The 16,107-nt window shown below is 40.0% G+C and overlaps 1 protein-coding gene across 1 annotated transcript; it reads left to right on the plus strand.

Annotated features, from left to right (window-relative positions):
• The first annotated feature begins 8,773 nt into the window (after positions 1-8,773).
• LOC147444772 (uncharacterized) lies at positions 8,774-13,443 on the plus strand. The gene is made up of 7 exons (XM_086528142.1): positions 8,774-9,333; positions 9,840-9,911; positions 10,506-10,919; positions 11,067-11,825; positions 12,105-12,489; positions 12,577-12,702; positions 12,880-13,443. Exons 1-7 carry the CDS (start codon positions 8,774-8,776, stop codon positions 13,441-13,443), a joined length of 2,880 nt encoding a protein of 959 aa, XP_086384268.1.
• Positions 13,444-16,107: the final 2,664 nt, after the last annotated feature.

Below are 16,107 nucleotides of genomic sequence, written 5' to 3' on the forward strand. Positions count from 1 at the left end.
GACCTTGCGCAGTTAAACTCTAAAACATAAAGATACACACACAGTCATAAAGATGACCATGTGACCATAACGATAGGTACACAGAGGGAGATGAACATCCACAATGAGTAAGTCTAAGAAATGTTATATTAACATCTTTAAAAGACCAAAATGACCTATGAGACCAAAGAAAGAGAGAGAGAGAGAGAGAGAGTTGAGAAGTGTCTAGAAATGGAAAATTAAAATAATCCATAAAATACGTGATAGAGAGAAAGAAATGAGACCAAATTGTTACATAATTGTGAAGACTAGAAAATACTACTACTACTACTACTACTATAATCCATCCTCATTTGCACTCTAGATATCGAGAGAGTATGTCTCAAAAATGTTATATTAACGTCTTTAAAAGACCAAAATTACCTATGAGACCAAAGAAAGAGAGAGAGAGAGAGAGAGAGAGAGAGAGAGAGAGAGAGAGAGAGAGAGAGAGAGAGTTGACAAATGACTGGAAACGGTAAATTAAAATAATCCATAATCCATAATCCATAATCCATAAAAATACGTGATAGAGAGAAAGAAATGAGACCAAACTGTTACATGATTGTGAATACTAGAAAATACTACTACTACTACTATAATCCATCCTCATTTTCACTCTAGATATCGAGAGAGTATGGCTATCCCAAGAGACCCTACAGATCTAGCACACGAGGAGTTGAACCCAAGACATGTTATTCTGGGTGCTAAAAGACTAGAAAATACTTCTACTACTAGAATCCATCCTTATTTGCACTCTAGATATCGAGATCGAGAGAGTATGGCATGAAATGTTCTACTAATGTTTCCAAAAGGCCAAAATGATCTATGAGACCAATTTGTTACAAAATTGTAAGAGTTTTGACCTAAGTCTAGGTAAATTAGGTTATATTAATATCTTCAAAAGGCCAAAATCAACTATGAGTCCAAACTGTTACAAAACTGTGAATTTGATACCATGTGTGGGTGCTAAAAGACTAGATCATTAGTACTACTACTACTAGAATCCATCCTCATTTGCACTCTAGATATCGAGAGAGTATGGCTCAAATCCTCTGTTGTACTCTCTGCTATGTAGCCCCATAGCTACATAGCCGTTTGGATATCCATAGCTCCTATGCTTGATCGAGAGAGAAATAAAATGAAAGGAAATGTTATATTAATGTCTTCAAAAAGGCCAAAATGACCTATGGGACTAGAGGGTTACAATGTGTTGAATCTGATACAAAGTCAGAGTAACAAAATGAAATTACCAAATGATAAAATGATAAGATAAAAGTACTATGGGATCCTAAACTGGTAGGCGTGAACTAAGGAGAGAGAGAGAGAGAGAGAGAGAGAGAGAGATGTAGGAAGAGTTAAATGTGAGTAACAATTCCATCCAAAGATATAGATTTTAATGTCATAGATAGGGTTTCTAGAGATCTCGGGCTTGATGTAAATGTTAGGAAATAAGACGTAGCTAAATAGATAATTGAGTAGATTACTTAATGGAGAGAGACAAATTTATATACACGAGATTATAGTGTAGAGAGAGAGAGAGAGAGAGAGTACACACGATATACGTGGTTCACCCAATGTGGGCTACGTCCACGGGAAAGCAGCCACTCAATGGCTTTGGTACTTCAAAACAAGAAGTAGTTTACAAAGGGATTATACCCTTAATGGAGCTCCCGCCTTGCTTCACTCTCACCACCTCACACTCACATTGTTGCATCAACTTCACACTATGAAATGTGTGTAGAAATGGCCTCCTTTTATAGGCCAAAAGGGCTGCCCTCTCTTATGAGAGACAGCCATGTGTAGCCGCCCTTGTGCGAATAAGTCCAAATTGGACCCTCCAATCCGCCCATGTGTGGCCGCCCTTGAGAAGACAAGTCCACTTTTGAATTCGGCCACCGGCCATTGAATTCGGCCACCGGCCACCGGCCATTGACTTCCGACCACCGGCCATTGGCCATTGACTACCGGCCACCGGCCAACCGACCGGTTGTTTTCCGACCACTTTCCGACCGTCGTCCGGCCATAATATTCCGGCGAAAAGGAATATTCCGGCGAAAAAAAGTCTCGGGGGCCTCCGCCCCCGAGGCCTTTAAAGTTGCCCCTGATTCTTGTCTGTGAAAATTTTGGTTTCCGGTGAGTGATTTTCCTTCACGCACGATGGCTTCTCCTCATAATGGGGGCCTTACAAATGTGCGCTTTTACCCGTAGAAAATTACAAGGGTAAATCAGGCTCCATACTTAACAATCTCCCACTTGGAGACTGATCTCCAAACCAAACCTGTGACTGCTTTCCATTTTGGCTTTTTATCCTTGAATGCCGATTGAAGATGAGCAAAAGCTCAACTTCTCCTTGTTGACCACCTTTGTAAACATGTCTGCAGGATTTTCACTTGTATGCACCTTTCCTAGCTTTAGTTGTCCCTCTTCCAAAAGAGTGCGTATGAAGTGATATCTCACCTCAATGTGCTTTGTCTTGAATGAAAGGCTGAGTTCTTCGCAAGATGGATAGCGCTTTGGCTATCACTGTACAAGACACAATTGTCTTGTTTGAATCCAAGCTCTTCTAAGAATCTGTGAAGCCACAGAATTTCTTTGCTTGCCTCCGTCATTGCTACATACTCTGCTTCCGTGGTAGAAAGTGAAACCACTTTCTGCAGCTTTGAAGCCCAGCTTACTGCTGTGCCTCCAACCGTGAACACATAGCCAGTAGTGCTCCTTCGAGTATCTTTGTCACCTGCCATATCTGCATCAGCATACCCTTCTAGAAAAATATCAGTTCCTCCAAAATACAAAGCATTTGTTGTTGTCCCTTTTAGATACCTAAGTATCCACTTCACAGCTTGCCAATGCTCTTTACCTGGGTTGTCCATGAACCTACTCACAACTCCCACTGCATGTGCAATGTCTGGCCTTGTCCAGACCATAGCATACATTAGAGAACCTACCGCTGCAGCATATGGAACTTTAGACATATAGGCTATCTCCTCTTGTGTCTTTGGACACATATCCTTCGTTAGTTTAAAATGACCAGCCAAAGGTGTAGAAACTGGTTTTGCATTTTGCATTGCAAACCTTTCTAGTACCTTCTTGATGTAATCTTCTTGAGATAGCTTTATTGTCTTCTTCGTCCTGTCCCTTGATATTTTCATACCAAGTATCCTCTTTGCAGCACCTAAATCTTTCATTGAAAAAGATTTGGACAGCTCCTCTTTTAGGTCTTTGATGTCCTGCATGTTAGCACTTGCAATCAACATGTCATCAACATACAACATTAGGATGATGAATTTCCCATCTCCCAAATTCTTCGTGTAGACGCAGTGATCCGAGTTGCATCTTGTGAATCCATGATCCAACATCCATCGATCAAACTTCAAGTACCATTGTCTTGATGCTTGCTTTAAACCATACAAGCTCTTCTTTAATCTGCAAACCATTTTCTCCTTACCTTTTACTTCATACCCCTTTGGTTGAAGCATGTAGATTTCCTCCTCTAAGTCACCGTGAGGGAATGCCGTATTTACATCCATTTGCTCGAGATTTAGATCATGAGCAGCCACAAGGCTTAAGACAAGCCTAATTGAGTTCATTTTTACAACAGGAGAAAATATTTCATTGAAGTCAATACCTTTCTTTTGAGAAAAACCTTTTACCACAAGCCTAGACTTGTACCTTTTCTTCCCACCTTCTTCTTCCTTTAGCTTGTACACCCATTTGTTTTGAAGTGCCCGCTTACCTTTAGGCAACTCAACCAACTCCCATGTTTGGTTCGATGTAGTGAGTCCATCTCCACTTGCATGCTCTTCGTCCATTCTTCTTTGGATTCATGTTGCATAGCTTCTTCATATGATTCCGGCTCTCCAGAATCTGAGATCAAGAGATGGTTGAAGGAAGGAACAAACCTTTCTGGAGGTCTACTTGCTCTTGTAGATCTTCGGGGAATAGGTTGAGGCTCCTCATTTGGTTGACGTTGTTGCACATTGTCACCGTTTGCAGTCCTTGAGTCTTCACCGTCCTCAAGCTCCATGTACTCATCACCTGTTTCTTTTGTTTGTTTTCTTTCCAAGTAATCTTTGTACATATTTTGTTCGTTAAAAATTACATCCCTACTCCTTAAGATTTTACCATCTTCAGGATTCCATAGGCGATACCCAAAGTCTCCTTCTCCATAGCCAATGAAGAAACACTTTTTGGACTTTGCATCTAACTTTGATCTTAGGCTTCTATCTATGTGCATGAAAGCCTCACACCCAAACACTTTGAGAAATGCATAATTCACCGGTTTACCTGTCCATGCCTCTTCTGGAACTCCCCCATCCAATGCCGTTGAGGGTGACCGATTGATTAAGTACACAGACGTACTTACAGCTTCCGCCCAAAGCTCAAGCGGTAGGCCTGCATGTAGCCGCATGCTTCGTGCTCGTTCCATGATTGTCCTGTTCATCCTTTCCGAAATCCCATTTTGTTGAGGTGTCCTTGGGGTTGTCCTTTGCCTCCGAATGCCATTGCTAGCACAAAAGCTTTCAAAAGCTTGGCTGCAATATTCGCCTCCATTGTCGGATCTGAGGCATTTAACCTTGGTACCTGTTTCATTCTCCACAAAGGCTTTCCACCTTTGAAATATGGAAAATACATCGGATTTATTCTTCATGACATAAACCCATGTTTTTCTAGTCGCATCGTCTATGAATGTTACATAGTACAATGAGCCACCAAGTGATGGTGTACTTGCAGGACCCCAAACATCAGAATGAACCAACTCAAGTTTTTTATTTTTTCTTTCATTTCCTGATTTTTGAAATTTTACCCTCTTTTGTTTACCATAAACACAATCTTCACAGAACTCTAAGTCCACTTCTTTCAAACCTGGTAGAAGCTTCTTTGTTTGAAGGATTTGCATTCCTTTGGCACTCATATGCCCAAGTCGGTAGTGCCACACCGCACTGTCAACTTCTGTAGTTGCTGCACAAGCTGAAGGTTGCGTGCTAACAGTACACAAGTAAAGTGTACTGACTTTTTCACCCTTGGCAACCACCAAAGATCCCTTTGAGATCTTCCACCGTTTGTTTCCGAATGCAATGTTGTGACCTTCATCGTCCAATTGTCCTGTAGAGATCAAATTTTTGCGAAGAGAAGGAACATGCCTAACATCTTTAAGCTTCCATTCATTTCCGTTAGCAGTTTTGACAGAAACTGTACCTTTGCCGACAATCTCACAAGCTTCATCATCTCCCAAGTATACATACCCAAAATTACCTTTGGTGTAGTCTTGGAAATGTTGCTTGTGTGGTGTCGCATGGAATGAAGCCCCGGAATCTACTATCCAGGAATTAGACACATTGTCTAATGAGAGAATTAGAGCATCTTGCTCTACTTTACCTGCCACATTGGCCTCCGATGTTGGCTTGTTGTCTTGAGACTCTGTCTCCTTCTTCTTCTTGGACCAGCAATCCTTCTTGACGTGGCCCTTCTTGCCGCAGTTCCAACATTCAAGAACTGACTTTGTGCGTGACTTGCTCCGCCTTGAGCGATCACGACCCTTTTGGTTTTTGAACCTCTCCTTAGGCCTTCCTCTTGTTTCCACTGATAGTGCAGCACTTGATGATTCTCCTGTGCTTCTCCTTCGCATTTCCTCGCTTAGGAGAACACCCACAACATCATCAAACTTAAGAGTATTTGTGCCAGAGATAGAATTACTTACAGCCATCACAAGGCTGTCCCAACTATCCGGTAGAGATGATAGTATAAGGAGAGCTCGCACTTCGTCATCGAAATTGATTTTCACTGATCGAAGTTGACTTATGTTTGTGTTAAAGTCATTTAGGTGTTCTGCAACTGAACCATTCTCTGCCATCTTTAGATTGAACAAGCGCTTCATAAGAAATACCTTATTGGATGCCGATGGTTTCTCGTAGAAGTCGTCAAGTGACTTCATCAAGTCCTCCGTGGTCTTCATCTCCGAAACATTGAAGGCCACCGTTGACGCCAAGCTTAACCGGATTGTTCCCAGTGCCTTTCGATCAAGGACAATCCATGCTTCATCTGCCATTGTTGCGGGCTTCTTCGCAAGACCGCCTAGTGGCAAATAGAGGTCCTTCTGGTAGAGATAGTCTTCAATCTGCATCTTCCAATGTTGGTAGTTTTTGCCGTTGAACTTCTCAATCTTGAGCTTCCCTTCCTCCGCCATAACTCCCACTCAATTCAAGGAATCCTTTCCTTGAGATAATTTAGCTACGAGCAAACCTTGCTCTGATACCAGTTGTTAGGAAATAAGACGTAGCTAAATAGATAATTGAGTAGATTACTTAATGGAGAGAGACAAATTTATATACACGAGATTATAGTGTAGAGAGAGAGAGAGAGAGTACACACGATATACGTGGTTCACCCAATGTGGGCTACGTCCACGGGAAAGCAGCCACTCAATGGCTTTGGTACTTCAAAACAAGAAGTAGTTTACAAAGGGATTATACCCTTAATGGAGCTCCCGCCTTGCTTCACTCTCACCACCTCACACTCACCTTGTTGCATCAACATCACACTATGAAATGTGTGTAGAAATGGTCTCCTTTTATAGGCCAAAAGGGCTGCCCTCTCTTATGAGAGACAGCCATGTGTAGCCGCCCTTGTGTGAATAAGTCCAAATCGGACCCTCCAATCCGCCCATGTGTGGCCGCCCTTGAGAAGACAAGTCCACTTTTGAATTCGGCCACCGGCCACCGGCCATTGACTTCCGACCACCGGCCATTGGCCATTGACTTCCGGCCACCGGCCAACCGACCGGTTGTTTTCCGACCACTTTCCGACCGTCGTCCGGCCATAATATTCCGACGAAAAGGAATATTCCGGCGAAAAAAAGTCTCGGGGGCCTCCGCCCCCGAGGCCTTTAAAGTTGCCCCTGATTCTTGTCTGTGAAAATTTTGGTTTCCGGTGAGTGATTTTCCTTCACGCACGATGGCTTCTCCTCATAATGGGGGCCTTACAAATGTGCGCTTTTACCGCAGAAAATTACAAGGGTAAATCAGGCTCCATACTTAACAGTAAATGCCTAGAGCAATTCCAATAGACCTTAGAGATTCTTGCGTAGTCTTGAAAATCAAGGCATGATACTCAAAAGGCAATCCCAAGAGAGCCTTCATACTGAACCAAGATGGTATCTTTGTCTCCAAATCTACCTATGCTATTCCAATGATAGTTAACATAACCACTTTGTCACTCTCATACGAATAGTTTCAAAAGATCCCAAGGTTATAAGTGCGCTGTTATAAGAAATTCAAGAGGGAATTTGGACAATCAACATCTTCTTCTTAACAATAAGATAAAACACCTGATTGTTCTATACATCATGCCGAGCTTGATAATTGTGGGAGGAGATGATGTCCCAAAGAGGCAAGGGCTGATCTATTTTCCATATGATGCAAAATGAGGGCTTCTCTCCTAATGCATTTACATATGCATTACTGTTCAAAATAATCCATAGTTTGATCACCAAAAGCTGAACACATGGATAGAAAATCACATGAAATTGTGGGAGGAGATGATGTCCCAAAGAGGCAAGGACTGATCTATTTTCCATATGATGCGAACTGAGGGCTTCTCTCCTAATGCATTTACATATGCATTACTGTTCAAAATAATCCATAGTTTGATCACCAAAAGGTGACCACATGGATATAAGATCACATGAAACCATTATAGATTTCAAAAAGGGTTGGATAGAGAGAATAACACGTGTGATTGAACGATCCAGTACTGCGGCCGAACCCTATAAATTTTAGATATAGAGTGAAAGTGAGAGAGAGAGAGAGAGAGAGAGAGAGAGAGAGAGAGAGAGAGAGAGAGAGAGAGAGAGAGAGAGAGAGAGAGAGGGGGGGGGGGGGGGGAGATGGAAAGGGAGAGAGAGGGATAGGAAACAGACCTAGAAACAGACTTATTTAAAGAGACATATTGTAAAGTCAAGTTTTGTGGATGAAGTCCTAGAGCAACTACACTTACAATGTCTCTCTCTTTTTTCTTAGGAACTTTATGGCACCTAGCGTATCTGTTGAATGTTTTGGTCATGGATTGGAAGCGATGGAGATAGTAATGAATCATATAATGATTCACTACTCTCTGGAAAACAAAGCTGACTTCTTTCAAAGCGTTGTTCGAGGTTTCTTTCTGGGTGTTACTATAGAACAAGCTTGGAGAACCTACGACCGCACTTCCATGACTCGAGATGGAACACCCTTTCACCAGGTGTTTGTCAGAATCCAGAATGATCCCAGTCAATGGTTTCGCAACCTACGCCTTTTGCATATTCGAGTAAAGATGGGATACTCAGATGCCCTCTACCTTGATTTCGAGTTAGGTTGTTGTTCTATATGTGAAGTTTATAGCAAAATTAATGCACTAAAGAGCATTGTAGGACCTGATAAGATAGAGAATCATAAGGAGCCTATTTTCAAGCGTCCCAGTGCTAAACGCTCTTTTCCCATTTTCAAATGTAGATGGGGTTGATTATGTGTTGAGAAAAAATTTTATCTACTGAACAAAAGTGATTCATGAGCATTTTGGTTTGTTTTCCACTTCTCATGCAATCCTTTGTTGTTTTTTACATCTAGATAGAGATGATGTATTTTTTTTATTCTAAAATAGCAGGCACTTAAAAAGTGAATATTCTATGAGGGTTAATTTTTAATTTACAAGCATTCAAACCTATCTTTGGTTGTCACATTTCTCTTTGCAACCACTTTAGGTTTTTCTATACAGTAAAATGGAGATTAGTTGTGCCATTCCATTGGCTATTGCAACCAACGGCTTGATATCTTCTGGGATAGTTGTAAGTGCATCAGCGGGTGAAGAGGAGATACTGTCATCTCTTCCTACTATTCGCAATGTGCCTGTAGCAAAGAGAGCAACTCGAAATGTCGGGAGAAATAGTGCATCTGCTAATAAACGGGAGATACTTTCATCTCTTCATATTCGAAACGTGCGTGCGGAAAAGAGAGCAGCTCAAAATGTCGAGTGGAATTCAAAGAAGAAAATTATTGAAACCTTGCTAGAGATCAAAGCCTCCTGCAATAGGATGGAGACAATGCTGACTAATGTCTCGGATGTGGTTGAAACTTTAAGCTCTGCATTGGAGATTGAAAGTGGGATACTATGGAAATTGCGAGAAGAGACAAAAGCATCAAACTTGCAGAGACTAGAGAGTGAGGCATACATGAGAGAGAAACTTTCCAAAGTTGAGGATTCTCAAAAGATGATATTGGCATCTATTGAGAATCTTCGAAAAGAGGCTTTGCGGAGTCAACGTGAATCAAAAGGAAGAATGTAAGACAATAATCTATGACAAATCGTGCCAGGATTGAGAAGTATCGTCAACAAGATCGGTGCTTTGACAAATGTTCAAGGTTCAAGACTTTCCGATATCCGAGCTACCTCAAATGAATTAAGTGCTTTGGCTAGATTAGTTCGACCAAAGCAGCGTCAAGTTTCTCAACGACCTAATCCTACTAATGCTAGAAATATGTAATGTTTTGTTGTATCTTCATCAAAATGTTCTTTTTAATTGAGTCAAGCCGTTGTGTCAAATATATTTAGTCCTACTTATGGTAGAAATATGTAATGTTATGTTGTATCTTCATAAAACTATACTTTTTAATTGAGTCACTATCAATGTGTCAAATGTATTTAGGTTAGAGGATATAATTAGATGTTCCTTTTTATATCGATATCGATTTTCTATTATGCATAAGAATGTCCTTTTAGTGATTGACCAAAATAATAGCAAGTATATTATATTATAATATGAGATCTATTTGCACTTGATTTCGTAGATGGTATCTGGACCACGCATATTATCACCTGGTCATGCACGACGTAGTCGACTGTGTGATGATTCGCCAAAGGTGAGGCGCCAAATAGCATGAGAGAGAACAAGGCATGCACTACAAAGTACTATTGGAACTTTATTGGAGTGCAATGAAAGGCAGAGCATACACGATGTACATGAAGGAAACTCTGAAGCCATGAATGTTGGGACAACAATGAACATAGTAGAGGGAAACTATTCTAAAGTAGAAAAGAATTGTTTATCCATCCGCTTTGAATATCCAACGTCTCTCCTTTTACATCACAAGTCTATGGCACCAGTTCTATCCAAAAAGTGTGTGTTTCACAACTTAGGAAGCTTAGATTTTGTTTGCTCCAAATGTGGAGAAAAGGCATGGAAGGACAGAGGAAAGACTATCCAAATATTTGTGGGTACTTAAATATTGTTGCTCTGATGGAAAAGTTTGATTACTTCCTTTGAATGAGCCACCAAATGAATTGAAAGATTTGATGAGCTCAACCACAACAAGAAGTAGACAGTTCTTACAAAACATTCGGGGATACAATAATGCATTGGCATTTGTGTCTCTTGGTGCCCATATCGATGAGACTATTAATTATGGTGGGAGGGGCGTATACACTTTTAAGGTTCATGGCTCTGTCTATCATAGCATTGGTTCTTTAGCGCCTGCTGAAGGACAAAATGAAGTTCCACGCTTTGCACAATTATATTTTTTTGATACCGAACATGAGTTGAGCAACAGATTGCATCATGTTTCAAATTTAGATTGTAGTATTCTAGAGTGTCTACAATTGATGATGCATAGAGTAAATACCTATGCAAATGCTCTACGATCTGCTGCTTCTTTGTCTGGAGATGCTATTGTACCCAATATGAGGATGGTTATTGCGGAGCATCGTTGTGATGGTTGTCAATATCTTGCTCCAAGGGGTTTGGAGGTTGCTGCAATTATGCCAGGACAAGGGGATGATAGAAATATTGGCTATCGCGACATTGTACTGAATTTTCGACATGGGGGCTTGAAAAGAATCTCCAGTATGCATCGAGCTTACATGTCCTTATTGTATGTTTTATTATTTCCAAGTGGAGAGGATGGTTGGCATCTTTATTTACAGACTACTGATGGGAAAAAAATGAGTCAAAAGCAATATTATACCTTTCGCTTACAAATAAGAGATGATACCGTGGAGTGTCTTCTTTGAGGGGGTAGGCTATTACAACAATATGTCGTGGATTCTTATAGTACTCTAGAGGAGTTACGGCTTTTGTGGATGCGAAATAACCAAAAAACACTTCGTGGTGAAGTGTACCAAGGATTGGTGGACATAGTTGAGACTAGAGATGGCTTAGAGAGGGCTGAAGGTCAAAATGTTGGCCGTAGAATTGTTTTGCCTTCATCTTTTGTTGGAGGTCCAAGATATATGTGCCAACTATTTCAAGATGCAATGTCAATTGTTCGTAGTAGGGGTAAACTGGATCTCTTCATCACATTCACATGTAATCCACAATGGAAGGAAATAGATGATGCATTACTACCTGGACAAAGTGCTGTTGATCGTCCTGATTTGACTATACGAGCGTTTTATCAAAAGTTCCAAGATATGATGCATTTACTTATCAAGCAAGCCGTGTTTGGGGAGGTGATTGCATATGTTTCAGTGATTGAGTTTCAGAAGAGAGGTCTTCCTCATGCTCATATATTGTTGATACTTGCATCCGAATATAAACCCATAGATACATTACACTATGACAAGTTGGTTTGTGCAGATCTCCCTGACAAGAATGTGTTTCCAGAATTATTTGATGTAGTGGGTCGTTGTAATGTTCATGGGCCATGTGGTCCTTTGAACCCAAGTTCTCCATGTATGGTTGATGGTAAGTGTAGATTTAAGTTTGCACGAACATTTTCTACGTCTACAAATGTAAACGAAAGTGGATATCCTGTGTACATGAGACGAGATGATGGAAGGTTTGTCCCGTCTAAAAATTACAATTTAGATAATCGTTGGGTTGTACCTTATAGCCCCCTCTTATCACTAAGATACTAAGCCCATATTAATGTGGAGATCTGCTCAACTGTCACTGCCATGAAATATCTTTATAAGTATGTCTACAAGGGACATGATCGAGCCACTATTGTTCTTCAAGATTGTGAAGGAGATATTGATGATATCAAGAGTTATCTCAATGCACGTTATGTTTCTTCATCTGAGGCTATGTGGAGAATATTTGTCTTCGACATGCATAGTGAAAGGCCAACTATTCAACGATTGCAAGTACACCTTCCATTGCAGAATATGGTTACATTTCAAGATGGTGATGATGTATCACATTTGCTGGATAATGAGCAAAATAAAAAAACTACCTTGACAGAATGGTTTGTTGCAAATAAAAACTATCCAGAAGCAAATAGCTTCACATATACTGACTTTCCAAATGGTTGGGTATGGAATAAAAGTCGAAAGACATGGTCTCCACGACAACAGGGTGTTTCTATTAGGAGAATGTATAATATTGTCCCTACTGCTGGTGAGGTTTATTACCTACGAATGCTTCTCAATATTTGCAAGGGATGTAAGTCTTTTGAATACTTGCGGATGTATGATGGTCACATTTATGATACATACAAGGAGGCATGTATAGCTAGAGGATTATTTCAAGATGATGAAGAATGGTCACTTTGGCTCCAAGAGGCATCTTTTTTTAAAAATGGAATGCAGTTGAGACAACTGTTTGCAATCATATTAGTCTTTTGTGAGCCACTTCATCCGGCTGCTCTTTGGGACAGGTTTTGTACCGAATTTTGTGAGGACTATGTTTATGCCCTAAGGATGCGTATTTCAGATGTAAGCGTGCGATTTGATGTGGCAAAAAATCAAGCTTTGCTTCATATAGAATGCTTTTTGCAACAACATGGCAAGAGGCTTTGCGATTATATGTTGCCTACAATAGACTCAACAATGGTATCCTTAAGTGAAAATGGTGTTATGGCTGAAGAAACAATGTTCAACGTTGATGAACAGTGTAGTATAGTAGATTGTATGGAGACTTCCTTAAATGAGGATCAGCGAGATGCTTACCACCAATTGCTACAAGCTGTTGACACACATTCAAGGAAGGTATTTTTCCTAGATGGTCCTGGTGGCTCAGGAAAAACTTACTTATATAATGCACTTCTTTCACGAGTGCGAGGAAGTTGTAGAGTTTCTCTTGCATGTGCATCCTCGGGTATTGCAACTTTGCTTTTGAGTAATGGAAGAACTGCTCATTCTAGGTTTAAGATACCTTTGGAGCTTCACTCTGAAGCAACTTGCAATATAAAGGTAAATAGTCAACTTGCAGAACTTTTAAGGAATGCTGCTTTACTTATATGGGATGAAGCTCCCATGACACATCGCTATGCATTTGAAGCAGTGGAAAGAACTTTAAGAGATATTATGCAGCGAGATACTTTGCTTGGTGGAAAAGTCATTTTGCTTGGAGGTGACTTTCGACAAATACTACCTGTTGTACCAAAAGGTAGTCGTTCAGACATTGTAAATGCTTCGTTGTGTCATTTCACATATGGAAATATACGAAGATATTGAGGCTTACTAGAAATATGCGTATACTTGATCGCGGTTCAAATTCACTTCAACAATGTTTTTCCCGTTGGGTGCTGGATATTGGAAATGGGGTTATGGATGATGGAGGAGATTTAGACAGAGTCAAAATACCTTCACACATGATGCTTCCAGGAAATAGTTTGGCATATCTTCTAAGATTTATATATGGAGATTTGTGTCATATGCAAAATCATGCAACTTTTTTCAGAGATCGAGCAATACTTGCTCCGTGGAATAAAGAGGTGGATTGAATTAATGACTATGCATTACAAATAATGCATGGAGACTGCAAAGAGTATTTGAGTGCAGATTCAATTTGTATGTCAGAGGAAAACACATATTTGTACACAATTGAATATCTTAATAGCCTTACTCTTGGTGGTGGTTTTCCACCTCATGCTTTAGTCTTGAAAGAAAATGCTCCTATCATGTTGTTGCAAAATTTGGATCCAAGACGTGGATTATACAATGGAACCAGATTGATATGCAAGCAATTTCATCATAAGGTAATTGAGGCAGAGATAGTTACAGGATCAAATATTGGAGAGAGAGTTTTTCTTCCAAGGATTGACTTTATTATTGGAAACCAACAAGGGCTTCCATTTCAAATGAAGCGTCGTCAGTTTCCAATCAGGCTTGTTTTTGGGATGACTATCAACAAAGCACAAGGACAAACACTTGGAATTCTTGGTCTATATCTTGCATCATCGATCTTCTCTCATGGACAGTTGTATGTTGCAATGTCACGTGTACGAAGTGCAGTTTCTATGAGGATTGTTGTCAATACTGAAAACACTCAAGCGGAGTGTTACTACACTCCAAACATTGTATTCAAGGATGTATTACAACTAGCAAGCTCATAACAATAAGTTCAAATTGGCATTGTGGCTCTCACTTAAAGTCAAACACACTTGATGTTAAATTTTATTCATATCTCTTAGATCAAAGTATTGCCCACAGATGGATCCTCGATGCAGTGCCTCCTATGTAGTGGGTCACATCACTGAATTCATTCGAGGTATTTATCTTCTTTTTAAAATTATTTTATTACCTTGACCTATTATTTTCTTGAGAAGATTGGCTTATACATTGACTTACTCTGTTGAAGATCCACCGCAATGGAGGGGAAGAGTTCCTGCTATGTTTTTGGTGATCTTATTTGATCAAACTCATATTATACTGTAAGAGTTTTTATATCTGGTATGTTTGTAGTTTTAAGCTTTTATTGCTCTACATAATTCATGGATGCCTTTGCAGAGATCACTCTTATCGAGGTTTTATCATCGTAGGCATTTATGAAATGCTATACTTAGGAAGAGATATGTCCATGGAAGTTCTTGGATATTAGAATGTTGCCTTTTCTTCGAACCACGAGCTCGTCAAGTTAATATTTGGTTTGTGAGTGACGAGAGGCCAGTCAATGCACTACAGGTGGGGGTTGCTGGAGACCACACTACACCATATCGATTGAGGATATTTACTCAAGTTGAAACACCACCCCGTATCTTGCAAAACGTATACAACATAGGTCCTTGGACTTATAGAATCCCTAATGTGGTCTCTCAAAGGCTACACTTTGAATAACTGTTTTGTATTGTCTCTTTGTGAAGTTGTGAAATTCAAAGTCTTTTGAATTGCTTTCATTCCTCTCTCTCTCTCTCTCTCTCTCTCTCTCTCTCTCTCTCTCTCTCTCTCTCTCTCTCTCTCTCTCTCAAATCCTGACTAAAACAAAAGAAAGAAGGACATAGTTCTCTACGCAAGTTGAAACACCCCCCCATATCTTGCAGAATGTATATAACATAGGTCCTTGGACTTATAGAATACCTAATGTGGTCTCTCGCAGACTACACTTTGGACGATATCTCTTTGGTATTGTCTTTGTATCATTCTATATTTTTTCAATGCATATTGGTGAAATTATATGATATTTCAAAGTATTTTCTCTCTCTCTCTCTCTCTCTCTCTCTCTCTCTCCGTTATGATTGGAAAATTTCATTTCTCTCTCCTTCTTAAACTTTTAAAGCTCCATTTTTAGATCAGATAAAGAATGGCACGATACCCAATGGTTTCATACACCCTCAATGATGCACCTTCTTATATTAGAGGTACGAAAAAATTGATCTTTGACATTTACTTTTACCTCCATAGAGTTAGGGCCTTTATTCTATGCATTTATGCGTGTGAATTTTCTTTTTAGATCCTCCATTGTGGAGGGTTCCCGTACATGCTAAGGACATAGTGCGCATTATCGAGGATTTTGAAATCCTGCGGTGTGTATAGCTTGAACTTGAATCAATATGACATTAAATAAGTTGTTATTTTTTCTGCCTAAATGGGTTTTTATCTTCATTGCAGGCTTCATTATTACTGCAGACATTCTATTTTGGCATTGTACAAAGCACGATATTTTAGAAGTATTGTAGGTTATTATCTCATAGACTTTGATATAGATGACATGCATGTCTCTGTACGAGAGTTAGGTATGCAACGGCCTATAAATTGCCGCTTTTCATATGGTCCATATGGAATCAATGAATGGATTTTTAGAATTTATTCTTTGGGTGACACACCTCGACGCCTCGGTCGGAGTGTTCGACGCATAGGACCTTGGATCTTGAGAGTCCCGAGTAGAGTTTGTCGTAGGCT

This window comes from Adiantum capillus-veneris, chromosome 13 (genome assembly GCF_014529385.1).
Source record: "Adiantum capillus-veneris isolate H3 chromosome 13, ASM1452938v2, whole genome shotgun sequence".
Lineage (NCBI taxonomy): Eukaryota > Viridiplantae > Streptophyta > Polypodiopsida > Polypodiales > Pteridaceae > Adiantum > Adiantum capillus-veneris.

Bases quoted from the DNA above. Each gene is read 5' to 3' on its own strand.
- LOC147444772 (XM_086528142.1), top strand. From the start codon at position 8,774: ATGGAGATTAGTTGTGCCATTCCATTGGCTATTGCAACCAACGGCTTG. The intron at 9,334-9,839 runs GTAAGACAATAA...TTGATTTCGTAG, and splicing joins CGTGAATCAAAAGGAAGAAT to ATGGTATCTGGACCACGCAT. The intron at 11,826-12,104 runs GTTTGTCCCGTC...CGACATGCATAG, and splicing joins ATGAGACGAGATGATGGAAG to TGAAAGGCCAACTATTCAAC.